The following is a 14533-nucleotide window of genomic DNA, read 5'->3' as shown; positions in this document are numbered from 1 at the left end:
CTGTAGACTATCTTAACAGCTTCATAATACTACGTAGTGTGTGGCTTGGGCAACATACTAAAATCTAAGAGACGAGCTGTCTTAAACTTGATCTTACCATCCCGTATCAAATGCTTTTATCCCAGATTTAATGTCAGTAAATTAAACTACTTGGGCTTGAATGCTAGGAAAATCAGAAAAATATTTGAGTAGCTGCTTTCTACTCGCTTGGCATCAGTAATCATAGTAAGTGATGATTTACTAGCTGGGTAGATAAAATGTGTATAACCAGCAATCATTAGTGTGGACATACGTTGGAAAAAATAAAGAAGAATAAAAATATCGTAAACTGATAAAATAACTATTTGTGTGGAATTGGGTCACTATGTTGCATTTGCTCACCAGCCACGTGGAATGAGAACGCTTTAGGCACATGAGAAATGCAGTAGGTCAACAACTTTGTGTTTTAATTAGGCTTAATTATTTTCCTTATTAATCTTTGTGCAGATCCACCGTAGCCTCAGGATTAGTGTTTGAAATACAATAATATAAATATGTAACTACTTTACAAACTGTTCTTTAATGGGAATTTGAATTGTGAAACCTCATCGTGGGATTCCTAACTTTAATTAAAAGCCCAGTGACAAGGCTGGGTGTGTGGTAGCAGTAGCACTAGTGAAAGATCAGCATTTGCTGAGAATTAAATATTTGGGGCTTGCAGTAGCCAGGTATCTATTGTAGAGTTTAAAAACAATAAGATCTTTAGATTGATCCTATTTTCTAGTCATTGAAAAGTATATTTTTCCTCTAGGTTTCTTTTCTTTTTTTTTAAGTTAATGTAATGTACATTGAGCACAATTACCCTTCTGAAAAAAATGAAATGGTAGGGATTTTTATTGACCGAAATCACAGAGCAACAAGTGTGCTGAGTATCTAGTTGGGCCAGTGTGTTTCAGACATGATAATTTCTCTGTCGGTGTTCTCGGGAATGATATAGGGAAAAACCAGGAGAAAAACCATTCTTGGCAGTGGGTATGTCGGGAAGGAGGGCACATCCCACGGCTGGTGCCTTCTGGAGATCTGCTCCGGGGTTTGGGCTGCTCGGAGCTGTCGTGCTGCCATCTGCAACGCAGCCAGAAACAGCCAGTGGGTGCACGGGGCTGCCACCTGGGAAGGAATTCCTAGAAATTTGGCTTGGTGGCGAACTCCATCCCTCTGCCAGTCAGTCACTTGCCTGCTTGTCTTGATCAATAGGAAATAATGATAAAAACCATGCACTTTTTAATAAGGATCTATACTCCTTCTTGAGAATGGAGCGGGATCATTAAAAAAAATCAATGAGAATGTTATTATTTATTATTAAATCTGTACAGGTTTAGAGTAATTCTTATGGAATTCTGTTACAGTTTTATCAAGACTTATTGATTTTTATCTTATTAAGTTATAGAGCACTTTTCCCAGTGGTCAGTTACTTTGGCACGTTGGTAAGGAATACTGTTTCTCTTTCTGAGCCATATATATGTTGCAGATCTTATGACTGAATATTCCCTTTGAAATGCTCTTTTAATTATGAGTAAAACTAATACACATAGGTTTACAGGAAAACAGGTTTGGCTTGTGCGTTACTAAAATCTAAGAGTATTTTCTAAATTTTCTTCTGACCCATCCACATGAATATTTTTCCTTAGGAAATTTCAGCTCAGACGTGCAGAAACTGTGCTGTCCTCTCTAGAGACCGTGCATAGCAATGTACCTAAGTCACTAATTTGTCATTAATTAAGTGGAACAGCTGTGGCAGGAGAGTTTTCCTAAATGATTTCCCTAAGATGTGGGAAGCCCAGGGTAAGTCTTTGCCTTAGCACAAGCATGGCAGGAGGGGATCGGGGTCTCTGCCATCACAGGTCAGCTCTTTTCCTGCAGCTTCCCACGGTTTTGTTCTGGGAAGTTTTCATTTCGAGCTGCAAAACAGCTGAGCTGGCGGGACACGTTGCTCAGGGTTTGTCATCGTTCCGAAGCATCCTGATGTATTTGTTGCAGGACAGACCTACACATACTTTCTAGTGAGGCTGCAGGTAAAAATTTAATGAGCTTTCAGCCTGATTCTGGAAGACCCCAATACTTTTTTTCTAGTTTGATTTTTGGAGATGATGTACACTGTGTCCTACGAGCAGTGGGCTTTGGATGCGAGTCATGAACAGTAGATGCAGAATTAGGAAAATACATGTTATAATTGGGTCAATAGCACACAAAGCTAATACAAGGAGACAGATTGACCCCTCTCCTAATCTTCTTTCTTCTTTGAAAACATCTGTTTACATGCTGTCTATTTTTATCCCATAGTGGATGGATTGCTATGCTAATTTAACGATGCCATATGTTTTTCCTCTGACTCAATTTCATTGTGTGGAGTGCCAGATTGAGTCAATTCACCCACCCGTTGCAGTGAGAGAAATTGTTGGCCATGGTGCAAGGAACTTTTTTGTCTCTTTCAATGCAATAGGTATTTACTGTCATTTCTAACTGAAAAATGAAAAGGAACCATGTGATCATGCAGTATAGAGAGATGGTTTAGTATCTATAAGAGCCTGGTGGCTTTTGTGCTTCCACCCTCTTCTGCAATGCTGGTACAAGCTGTAAAGCCAAGTAAAGGGACAAAATAGATATTCTGAGATTTGCATCTTCAATGGATTTGCATTTTTTGGATGCTGGATAATTTACTTCTGAGCCTCTCGGTGCGCAACCAGCATTTTTCAAGTCCTCTTTAAGTTTCATCTGCTTTATCCAGGTTTCAGATTTGCATAGTTTGAATAACTCAACAACCTTCTTAGTAAAAGAAAGAACTCTTTTGTAACCTGAACTTGAACTGGGATTGCAGTTTTGGAAGGTTACATGAAAAGTAACTGAATCTAAACTATCTCCATAAGCAAAAGCTGTGATGTTGCTCAGTGCAGGCTGAAGATGGAGAGCTAGAAGGACTTAGGAAGACCACTCAGCACTAGAAATGATGATTAATATCCTGCTGTTTGAATTTGCTTGTTATAAAACTGATACAGCTCTCTGAAGGGAATGGGCACAGCCTCCTTGGTTCAGAGGGACCGTCAGATTTGGGAAAGCCTGTAAAACCAAGCCGGATTTCAGCTGCCAGGAGGCTGTAACCTGCCTAAAGGGGTGGAACGGCGAGTGCTTGTTTTCCTGGCACCTCTGGTGCAGAGGTGATAAAGCTTTTCCATGTTCTATGCCAAGAATACTTGGCTGTGTCACTCCGTGTGTTCTTCCTTCTCAACAGCTGAGAGAATACAGCAGCTGTTGGCTGAAAAAAAAAAAAAAAAAGACGAGAAAAAGACAAAAGACTTTGCGCATGAGCGCGTAGGTGTGCACTGATATATTTGTTCTCCTGCAAATCTTTTGTTTGTCAAGCAAAACCAAAAGTATAGAATCATAGAATGGTTAGGGCTGGAAGGGACCTTCAAAGGTCATCTAGTCCAACCCCCCTGCAAGGAACAGGGATATCTCCAACTAGATCAGGTTGCTCAGGGCCTCGTCCAACCTGGCCTTGAACGTCTCCAGGGATGGAGCATCCACCATCTCTCTGGGCAACCTGTTCCAGTGTTCTACAACTCTCGTGGTAAAAAACTTTTTCCTCATATCCAATCTGAATCTACCTCCCTCTATTTTAAAACCATTACCCCTTGTCCTATCACAACAGGCCCTCCTGAACAGCCTCTCCCCATCTTTCTTGTAGGCCCCCTTGAGGTACTGGAAGACCGCTATAAGGTCACCCCGGAGCCTCCTCTTCTCCAGGCTGAACAGCTCCAACTCTTTCAGCCTGTCCTCATAGGAAAGGTGCTCCAGCCCTCTTATCATCTTTGTGGCCCTCCTCTGGACCCTCTCCAACTGGTCCATGTCCTTCTTATATGGACCAGTTGTATGGACCTTCTTATATGTATACTGGGGTAGGAGTACATAAGACGTTCTGGGAGGGTGGTGACCTCTGCCCGTCCCTGCCCTCGTGCTCCCGAGGACCCACCGGAGTGTCGGGAGCTTCGCCCTGGCTGGGACGGGCACCGCTGTCCCACCACACTCATGGGAGCTGTGGTTGTGGCACTGAAGTCAGAGTTCTGCCATCCTACTGGTGCTTGGGATTCTATTGATTTGCAACGGGTTGTATGCACAAAGGTGTCCTGAGGCTCTGAGAAGCTGCCTCAACTCTGAGGGTAACGGGGAGAAGAGTGCTTAAACGCAGCCCAGTGAAGCAGTTAGAAACGGGATGTTCCTTTTGGCCTGAAGTTACCATTGCCTGTTGGGAAAGTGAGTATTTGTTTCGGAGTTCTCTTTTGCATTGTGAGAAAAATCCATTAAAATGAGCATGATCCTTGAAGGAGTATTGTCTGAGCTGTTAAAGGATGTTTGCTCAGTTTGAAACTATGGAATTTTTAAGCTTCATAGAGAAAACCCCTATACTATGGCAGGTCTAACTTGTTATTGGAATTTAATAAACTATATAATTTTGTAATATAGTTTTAATTCTTTTTTTCCCCCTGCTGTTTTCTAAGCCTTTAATTATACCTTTTCTTTAATCACTATGCATACAGAAATATATATGTATATACACACATATTTGTGGATATGCAGTGATACACGGTTCTGAAAAAAAAAAATAAAAGCAAAATATGTTTCTCAAGTTGGTGAGGTGCTACAGAGAGCGAGAATATGGTTAAGAGCCATGTGAAAGCTCTGAACCAGTTCGTGCTACACAGCTGTTCAATGGTTAGGTGGTTTATTTCCATGAATACGGAGGATTATGTATTTTCAAAAGATGAAGACTCAGGGCCTTCAGATGTCTTTACTGCCCTTGGACTCAGCTGTTAAAAATCATGATTTTTTCCCCCATTATTGTAATGCTGGAGTTGTGTCACTTTTACTCTTGCAGCACTGCGGGGTGTTGGTGGCTCCGTGGCTTCGGCAGCAAAGTGAGAATCGGGGCTGAGGGAGGAAACGTTCCCCCCACCCCGACCACTTCAGGGTGCCTCATCCCAGCGTCTGGGAAACCGCGCGGAGTCGGTTACCTCGTAGGAGTTTTGCTCCCTGAGTTTGTCTGAACCTTTGTGAAAGGAAATGAAGGGAAAAATACCCGCTGGGGAAACAATAAGGTGCACTGATAATGGCCTGAGAGATGAAACTGCCTTCTCTGGAGGTCTGGGGAGGTTAATTACAAAATTAGTTGTATTGAGCTCAGCCTATTATCAGCCGCACCACATCATTTATTTCCATTCCTTACTGGTGGATATCTAATCCGTGCTTTTTGCTTATAACTCTTTTTTATATTAATCTGGTTTACATATAATCTTACCGAGCTTAATACCTCGCAGTTGGCAGCAGAGTAATTTACTTGGAAGATGCAGCTGATTAGATGAAACACGGAACAGACTTCCTTCCTCTCCACGGTCATCTCGTGTGGGTAGAGATGGGGACGTGTGCTGGATACTGAAGGAGACACCACCAGAATATTTGTGTTTCAGACCGTGGTCCAAGCTGCACTTGACCTTTCTCCCTCTCTCCTTCTCCAGGATTCGATACCTATTTTACCTCCCGCACCCTGGAGAACAACAGAAGGAACGTGTGGTTTGCAGAGTACTGGGAGGAGAACTTCAACTGCAAGTTGACCATCAGTGGGTCAAAGAAGGAAGACACGGACCGTAAATGCACAGGTAAATTCGTTTGCTTCCTCCTCCTTGTGCTGCTGGACACAGGCTGTGGTGGAACGGCTGCCCAGCTGATGGAAGGAGGCTGGGCTGGAGACAGATTGAAAACATAAATTGAATTTTTGTAGGCTGGAGAGAAAATGAAACAGCAGCATCAGCCTTACAGGACAAAAGAAGTAGGTGGAAAGAGTCAAAAAACACATTCCTCTATTTTTTCCTTTTTCTGGCTATCCATCCAGCAGGAAAATCAATATTTTTCCATGGGACCTAGAAGTACTTTTGTTTGAGTGCAGCTTGGCTTGAGGGGTTTTTGTTAGTTTGTTTCAGATGGAGAATATTTCCACAGCTTGTGCCTTGTCACCCATCTGCAACGGCCAATTGGCCACTTGCCGTGTCGAAGCACCGTCCGCTCGCGGGCGGACACCGACCACGTGCGCTCGCGTTTCACTTTTGAGGGAAATGTGGCTGTAGGAAAGTATTAGTGCAGAGTGAAACGTTTTGATTTTTAGGTAGCATAAAACTGCTCATCAGATTTTTGTTCTCACTAAACATTATTTAAGAAATTAAGGTTAAATAGATTTTTGCAGCCCCAACTCGGTAATACAGAGAACGCACTGTCTGCACCCATCACTGGGGGACCTGACCTCCAGTGGCAACTTTTGTTCTTTGTTATTTTCTGGTGGCTGAAGATTCACTCCTTGTCCTTTTAGGTGATATTGCCCACCGTTCGAAATATCATATTTGCCAGGAGTTCCTGTTCCTGATCACATGGAGGCTCAAGGAATTCTTTTTAGTTACAGGGATGCCAAGTAACAGTGGGAGCGATTTCGGTTTGAACAGAGTTCTGCATTTCCCAGCACAACCCCCTGACTGGCGCAGGGTGATGCAGTTCTTGGAACTTGAGATGTTTGTTTTGGAAGGAAACGATGGGAGAGAGACGTGTTCTCAGAGTTATTCAGACCTGAGCGAGTGCTACGGGATGATCACAGGGACAACAGCAGCATTGCCAGTTTGTCTAGAAAAGAATTTCTAAAACTCAGAACCGTAGGGAGGCCGCCCTCAACCTGCCACGTCCCTGGGGAGCCCGTGTTTGTGGCGTGAATGTCTGTTGTGTGGGGTTTGGGGGTTTCCTCAGGGCTTAAAATGCAGTGGATGAGCTTTGGCCAGAATGGACCTGCTGTGATACAGATGGTAAAGCCATTGATGTCCACCTTGCCCCGCCTCCCTTTGCCTTTCCTTCCCTCTCCTTTTAATTTTTCACAGCAGCAGTTTAAATCTGTTATGTTGAATAACTGCCTTGAATTTTGATCAAGGGAAATTAGTTCATGGGAGGATATGTTTTACTTTGATTGAAAATTGATGAAAACTTTCCATATTTCATATCGTCTGCTTTTGGTTTCAGTTCATGGGTGGGAGTAGGAGTGTTGCGTGTAGAAGCAGTGCAGTTACCGCTGGGAATACACTGCTGTTAAATTTGGCATTTGGAATCTCCCCCGAAGGCTGGAATTTGGCTAAAAATAGCTAAAAGATCTTTAGGATAATTTCTAGAAGCGTCTTATCGCCCTTATTGTTTACACCATTATTCATTACAATTGCTCACAGCCTGTGCTCTCTGATGTGTCTGTAGAAACGTGTTCTGCACTGCCTTGGCATAGCTTCAGCAGAACCATTTATTTCCGATGGCTAACCTCCCCTCTTGAACCGAAATACCGCGTTGTAGCTCGGTATTGTACCGAATGACATGCCCTGACATCTTCCTTCCCTCTTCTGCAAACTGAAGTCAATTGTGCATCAGAAAAAGCATTAGCTGTGAATGATACTGCTAGTGGGAGAGTCTCAATGTCCCACCGATGTAATAATGTTATGAATTTGTCGTCACTGTTTTAAAATTTGATTGGTGATTTGTAGCGCAGCGAGGTACAAGGCTACAGGCCATCGGTTTCTGACAAGAACAGTGTTCCTGAGCACCGGTGTGAGGAGCAGGAGGCTCCTGCTCCGAGCAGAGATGGGTGCCCGTAGCAGGGAGCAGCTCAGCGCTCGTGGCCACAGGCAACGATCAGGCAGAAGAGCTGCTCCGAGAAGGCACCCTGTGGGCAGCTTACCTTTGCGTGTCACGACTTGCTGAAATATTTCTATATGCAGAACTTCTACCTTAATGTCATTTATATTTATTTAAGCATGAAACATTTTGCCTGGGTGGATAAGATGTAGAAAGAGAAAATGAAAATATGTTTAGCTCACTCTGCTTTATTTTGTGATAAGATTAAACACAGCACATGGCTGTGATTAATAATGCTGTTTGTAGCGATTGGCTTATTTTGACGTGGTTCAGGGCACGACCCAGTGCTGCGGAGTCGTACTGCTGCCAAGGACACCCCTATTGTTGGGCAGGTAATTTCTGCTGGGATGCAGGTCGCTTCGCAGCGGTACGTACGCAGCCATCCCTCGCTCTTCCCCAGAGCAGAGAGGGGTCGGTTCCTAACGCAGAAGTGGTGTAACTTCAGCCGGGTGCTGCCCTCTGGGCTTGCCCAGGGTTGCTGCCTCTGCCCCCAAGGGATGCTGACGCTTCATCAGACTGTATGGGGAATCTGATGTAGCCGCTGAAACAGCACGATAGGAACAAGCGGTGGGTTTAGGCAGTTCATTGTTTTACTTCTTGCTGCTTACGTTTAAGGATATCAGAGAGATTCACTTCAGTTGTAGCAGGCCACGTCAGCTTAATGGGGAAATATTTTGGAAAGAAGAAGTTGGCAGTCCCATGTGTTACGGTAAAAACGTGCTTCCGTAGGGAAGGATTGACGGAAGAATGAGGCAGAAGAGAACAGTCCTGCAGCTCGTAGCCGGGGTTGCGCAGAGGGAGCGGTGCCCGGAGCTCTGCCCGCACCGCGGCGTGTGCCCAGCCGGGCTCTGGGCGCTGACCGTCAGCTCCGCTGGAAACATGTCCCTGTCCAAACCCACCCGGTGCTGGTATTGCCAGTGCCACGAGATCCAGGGAATGGGAATTAACAGGCCCTAAGAGAAGTTTTTTGTGTGTATATTAGAATGATAGAATGATTAGGGCTGGAAGGGACCTTCAAAGGTCATCTAGTCCAACCCCCCTGCAAGGAACAGGGATATCTCCAACTAGATCAGGTTGCTCAGGGCCTCGTCCAACCTGGCCTTGAATGTCTTCAGGGATGGAGCATCCACCACCTCTCTGGGCAACCTGTTCCAGTGTTCTACAACTCTCATGGTAAAAAATTTTTTCCTAGTATCCAATCTGAATCTACCTCCCTCTATTTTAAAACCATTACCCCTTGTCCTATCGAGCTGGGTCATTCATGAGTTTCAGAGTGGTGGCTGAAATCAAACATAGTGTTGAATATTCCCTCCTACCACCCCGTCCCACTGCCCGCGGGGGCTGCTCTGCGGACAGCGAGTACCCGCCCGGGTGCCCCGCGGGTGTTCCCTCTCCCAGCACTGCCATCTCCGCCAGCGGGTGCAGAATATTTCCAGCTCCATTGGAAGCCCCCGGGCTGGCCGGTGGCAGAAGGAGGTGTATGGCCAAGAGAAACATGAGCTTGGAACACAAGGAGTGTTCCTAGCGCCCGGCCTCCGCGGCGGGAATGCTGCCGGGAAAGGGAATGGCAACACTTGGCTGTTTTCACTTTTGAAACGTAGCTTTTAATTCGGATAGCTTTGCACTCAAGGAGACTTGATGAAGTGATATAAGGGTGATGTCACCTTGGATGTCATTTATCAGGATGTAGATTACTCGGAGAGCTTTTCTAATTATCTGGAAGTGTAATCAGTCTGGAGGCACAGCCCAGATGATGGCTCCAACAAGGACTTGCTCTAAAGAAAATTCTGGGAGAAGGCTCCCTGCAAGATTAAGTGATGGGGATTGAGCAAAATAGTTTGTAAAAGAGAGACCGCTGTGATTAGAATTTAAATTGGAACAAGATGCCTCAGAGGGACCCAGGTTGACCTCTCCGGGCAGCGTGGAGGCAGGAGCAGTGTTGGGGCTGCCCAGAGTCTTCTCTCCATAGTGCACCGAGGAGCATCTCGTGCAGCCTTGTGAGCAAATTCCTGTGCCATGTTGAGTGAGCTCTTAAACCCGCCCATCCCAGTGTGTCACCTTTGGCAGGTCCCTGGGGAAGGCTGGAGGAAGAGGAGGGAGCTGCGGGAGCGGTGCTGTGAGGCGGCTTGCCTCATCAGTGGGATTTTACTGGGCAAAAGTTTGGTGGCTCAGAGAGGCCAAATCCGTTTTAAGATGTCAAGAGCATCAGTCAGGAAAGGCTTTTCTAAGGGCTGAGTTTATCTCATCTGAAAATGTTACGAGATAGGATTGAAAGTCAGTGAAGGACAGAGGGGTCCTGGGCAAAAATAACTCAAAACAGGCAGTAATGTGAGTGAGTGTGTGTGTGTGTGTGTGTGTACACGTAGGGACAGACTCACTTCTGGCGCTGGGGAGGGAACACCGCGTGTTCCCATGGACGTCAGAGACGTGGGAGAAGGTGGGGGAACGTCCTGCCTCGCATCTCGGTGTGCTTGGGATGGAACTGCTGTTTGGGGAGGGGAGAAAAGGTCGGACTTCCAGGGAGAAGGTTACAGAAGCAAAGGAATAGTTAATCCTCTGTGTTTGTATTTCACAATAAAGTTGTGCCGTGTGTACCGTACATCTGTCAGAATTTCCTATGAGGGGATTTACCCTGTGAAAGGAAAAAAAAAAAAAGAGCTGCACTCAAGCTGAGTTTTCCCAAATCAAATGGTAGTTCTGAGAAATGTATAATGTACCTAAAATGCTGGGAGCTCAAGTCTGGCTACCCAGGATTTGGCACATCACTGTGTTTCATGACCATGGAACAAGAGGGGTGAGGGAGGACAGGCCTGATAATTTTGGCAAACGCTCTAATTATCTGTGATTTGGTTTAAAATGATACCAGTAGGAGGTTTTTTGGGGGGGTTGAGTTTTTTTTTGTTGAGAATAAGGAAGCTAATAGCAATATCTTGTCTCTTTTTCACCAGCAGTCAAGATGACTTGTGCTATGAAGCCATATGTTGGGAAAAGAAAAATAATGAGGAAAAAAAAGATGTAGCAAATTGCAGAGCCTGAGGATATCAGAATATTATTTATAATTTGACTACAAAAAGTGATCTAGTGTGCTAATAGGTTAGCAAAGTGCAATTTACTATGGAAAGAAGGATAATTTTCAAAATGCTATCAAAATTCCTCATCTCAGGAAAAAACAAATTGTTTGAGATGTTTCAAGCAACTTAATGGCAGATGGCCAATATCTAAAGCGTTTTTTCAGACAAATGCCAGGAGCCATGGTATGCATGATTCACTTTTTATGAGAACAGCTTTCTGGGGTTCATTAGGATGAATATCTGTTGGACTCGAGGGTGTGGGAAGACCTTAACTGTTCACAGCACCGTATAAATCACGTCAGGACGAGGGGCTCAAGTTAGACCGGTTCCTGCTGACGGTGTGGAGGGCTGTGAGGGCAGAAGATGCTCCATCTCCAGCGCTGCCCGAGGTTTGGGATGGTGGGTTTGTACAAAGGATGCGAGGGTGAAACTGGAGCTGGGTCAGGAGCTGCCCGGTGTTGGTGAGAGGCAGTGATGGGGCTGCACCCAGCACCCCCTTACCGTTCGTGGTACGGCTGGTGGGTATCACTGCACCTGGGTATCACTGGAAACATCAAGAATTCCTCAAAAGTTCAGAAAAAGTTTAGGAGGGTCCAGACCATCCATGGTACGTTTCTATTTTGTCCTAGAAGCTGCAGCTTGAAAAGCCTGCTGGCTCTTGTTGGGGTGTGCTCAAGTGAGCGTGCCTCGGAACGCCTTTCCAGGGCTGCGCCGTGCAGTCAGCTCCCCTTAGTTATCCATCCATTTTCTGGGCATCAAGATCTCTTTTTTTTTTTTTTTTCCTGCACCTGTGTTTCACAAACCTGGGGGAACCTTCTTATCTCTGCATAACACAGAGACAAGGTGACTGACTTGTAAGCTCTGTGGTCAGTCAGGCTGTGGAGCTCCAGGCTTTGTTGCCATCACTCTTAATGTTCTCTTCTACAGAACAAGTTCAAAAAAACCCAAAAATCAGCAGTATTTTTTTTCCCCAAGAAACTTGCCCAATGATATTAGATCTTTTTACCTGACCAAGTCCTTTTGTTAATGCCAGCTGTCATCATCTCTAAGAAGTCCTGTCGAGGCAGCAGTCCTGAGCTGTAGTCTAGTCCTGAGCAGCGGTCAGTCAAGGTGCTGACATACAGAAACGCTTAACGTAAGGCTGGCTGTCATGAATCTGTATACAAATGGTAAATTAATTGGCTTTAGCTCACGTACTTGGCTCAGATACCCTCTCTCAGCTGCCCCTGGCCACAGCAGGATTTACGTGGCTGTGACTGGGTGGATTTTCACCCAGGATTTTGTGGTGTGTGATTGATGACACGGCACGAGCGGAAAAGCTTTTGGTTAGCTCTTGTTACGGAGACTGCTCTGTGCGTTTTCTGCTCCGGGCTCCAAGATACGAAATGTGCATTACTGCACGTGTGTGAAGGTATGTATTTCAGTGCAGAAAGAGTAAAGACTAAAATTTATCTTCTTTTGCTTGCCCTGCAAGCTAAGGAGAAGGTTAAAGGGCAGACTAGGATTGGAAGTGCATCTCCTCAATGACGTGCCGTGCTCTGATGCAGGGAAAGAAGTGGTCTAGGTAGCTGTTTTCCTGCTTTGCTCGTACAGCCTGCCTCTTCCTCCCTTTCTTAGGACACCTGCAGGATGTTTCCTTGCTGGTGAGTGGCTGATCTGTGTTTTTGTGACGTGTTTCCGTTGACAACTTCTGCTTTTTCTTTTCTTTCTGATGGTGATTGTCTTTCACGTTGTCCATGATCTTGGTTACAGGCTCCCTCTCAAATCGCAGTGTTCAAGGGGGAGAAAAATCCAAGTAACAGCTCATGAATGGAACAATATGCTCTCCAATAAACTGCTTTTTGCCAAGTCCAGCTCATCTTTGGGTGACTCCTCTAACTTCTCTGAGCCAACACAGCTATGACTCGGAGACACGGAGGCTTACGTCAGGATGCACGGTTAGCCAAAGTTTGACTTAAATCTGAAACCCAGGACTCCAGTTCTCTGTTCTTTTACTAGATGGCGTTGCATCTAATTTTGTAAATACCTCAACAGTCTTCAGACTGCCTAAACATATTGATGCTAACACCCGTGAGAAAGAAGTCACCTTTTTTTTTTCCTGAAAAATGTGATACAGACAAATTTAGGAGCAAATGAACCATGTTATGCACTAGCTTGTCTGGCTATGTGCAGCTCTTTCTAAACAAAATATTATCCTTATAATATCAAATTGTCTGAGGATGCATTATAGCTTAATGACCTCTACGCTTTCATTTAAAAAAAGTTAATCTCATTTAGTGTCAGAGTACTTCTAAATATATATTCCTGAAATTCCTGAAAGAACCCTGCAATGGTTGGTTCAGCCAACGTTAAACCAACCTTGAAGAGTTTATTCTGAAAGTAAACCTGGTTTATGGATTTCTGAACTCTGTTTCAGAAATACATTTTGTAGAATTGTTTATATTTCTAGATTGCAAAGGTGATTTGCCAACAAAGCCCCGTGATTCAAGTGGCTGTCATCCTGCTATTTCCATATGTGTTCCTCTATTTGCAAATAAACTGCTTTTTTGCCCAAGTGCTCAAATATGAAGATAGCTCCAGTTTAGGCCTTCTGATCTTTAAAAAGTGCTTCTTCTGTACATTTGCTTGATCACTGTCTTTGCTGGCAATTATTGCTATGGGCAGCTTTCTTCATTTGCACGTTAAAGCTGGAAAGTGTCTGTGATTTACACCAGTGTCAGCTATCCTGGCACTTATATTTTATTTTTTTTTTTAATGACTGTAGTACTTCAGCATTGGAATATAAATAAGACCTATTGCATACGTTTTAAACAGGAATATTGAATGCACAGAAAACTTCTCAGGTGAGAAAATTACATCAGTTTTCTAACCTAAAAGCCATTCCCTTAGATACACACACAAACCTGAGAACAGAAACTGTTACGGTGAGTTGAATGACTGTAATTGAGAGAAAAAAAAAATCCGTGTCTAACAGATGGAAGTAGATGTAGCTTCACAAAACTCATTGCATCAAGGCTTTCTGTAAGCTGCTGAATTATTATTATTATGATCCTCACTATGTAATATTGTTGTTTCTGGTATTGAAATAACAAATTTTCAGTAGAGCTTTTTGCTGCACTATGCTCCCTTTGGTTTTTACTTTAGTACTTAGGGGTGAAGACCAGTTACAGAACAGGAATTTTTTTGCTCTCCTAGATGAGGTGTGTGTTTTTAGGCATTGTGAGATCCCGGTTTCCAGTTTCATTACAGAATGTTAGCTGATTGGGCATAGTTGAAGCTGACTACAACTGCTTTCTGTGGGTTCTGGGGGTGTTACTGGAGGCACTAAGTAGAGCTGTGTGTCTGTCTGTGTATGTACTGTTGCAGATGTCTGACTGTGGGTCAAGTGTATCCCAACTTAAGGAAAAGAAAAAGCCTTTCTAGTTAAAAAAGGCTTCCCTGCTTGTTCTTGCCATGGAACAATTGATCTGACTTCCAAATCTGTTATGCAATGTGAAGTCATCTCTCTCCATCAGCCGCAGGAGGCTGTAGAGCTATGCTGACACTGAAGGCTGCAGAGGAGACTGGGGAGAGGTTTCTTTAGCCACTGGAAATGAGACAGCCATGGCATGTGTTGGCATTAGGGGGGTGGGTGCTCTGTGCTCCCTGGGCTGTGCTGCTGCCCAGGCTCTGCCAGCTCCCCGGAGCCTGGACGAGATCATGTTTAGGCTGAAATTTTATCC

At 44.5% G+C, this 14533-nt stretch overlaps 1 protein-coding gene across 1 annotated transcript in view; it reads left to right on the top strand.

The window, feature by feature from the left end:
• Positions 1-14533, top strand: part of GRM7 (glutamate metabotropic receptor 7) — a 260616-nt gene that overhangs the window by 171374 nt on the left and 74709 nt on the right. The window contains exon 5 of the mRNA XM_086618784.1: positions 5547-5687. Within this exon, the coding sequence (XP_086474910.1) occupies positions 5547-5687 (141 nt within the window). The remainder of the gene's footprint in view (positions 1-5546; positions 5688-14533) is intronic.

Source organism: Tauraco erythrolophus, chromosome 12, assembly GCF_009769465.1.
Source record: "Tauraco erythrolophus isolate bTauEry1 chromosome 12, bTauEry1.pri, whole genome shotgun sequence".
In the NCBI taxonomy this organism is placed as follows: Eukaryota; Metazoa; Chordata; class Aves; order Musophagiformes; family Musophagidae; genus Tauraco; species Tauraco erythrolophus.
Note: the sequence above shows the minus strand (reverse complement) of the source record. Positions and strands in the feature narration are given on the sequence as shown.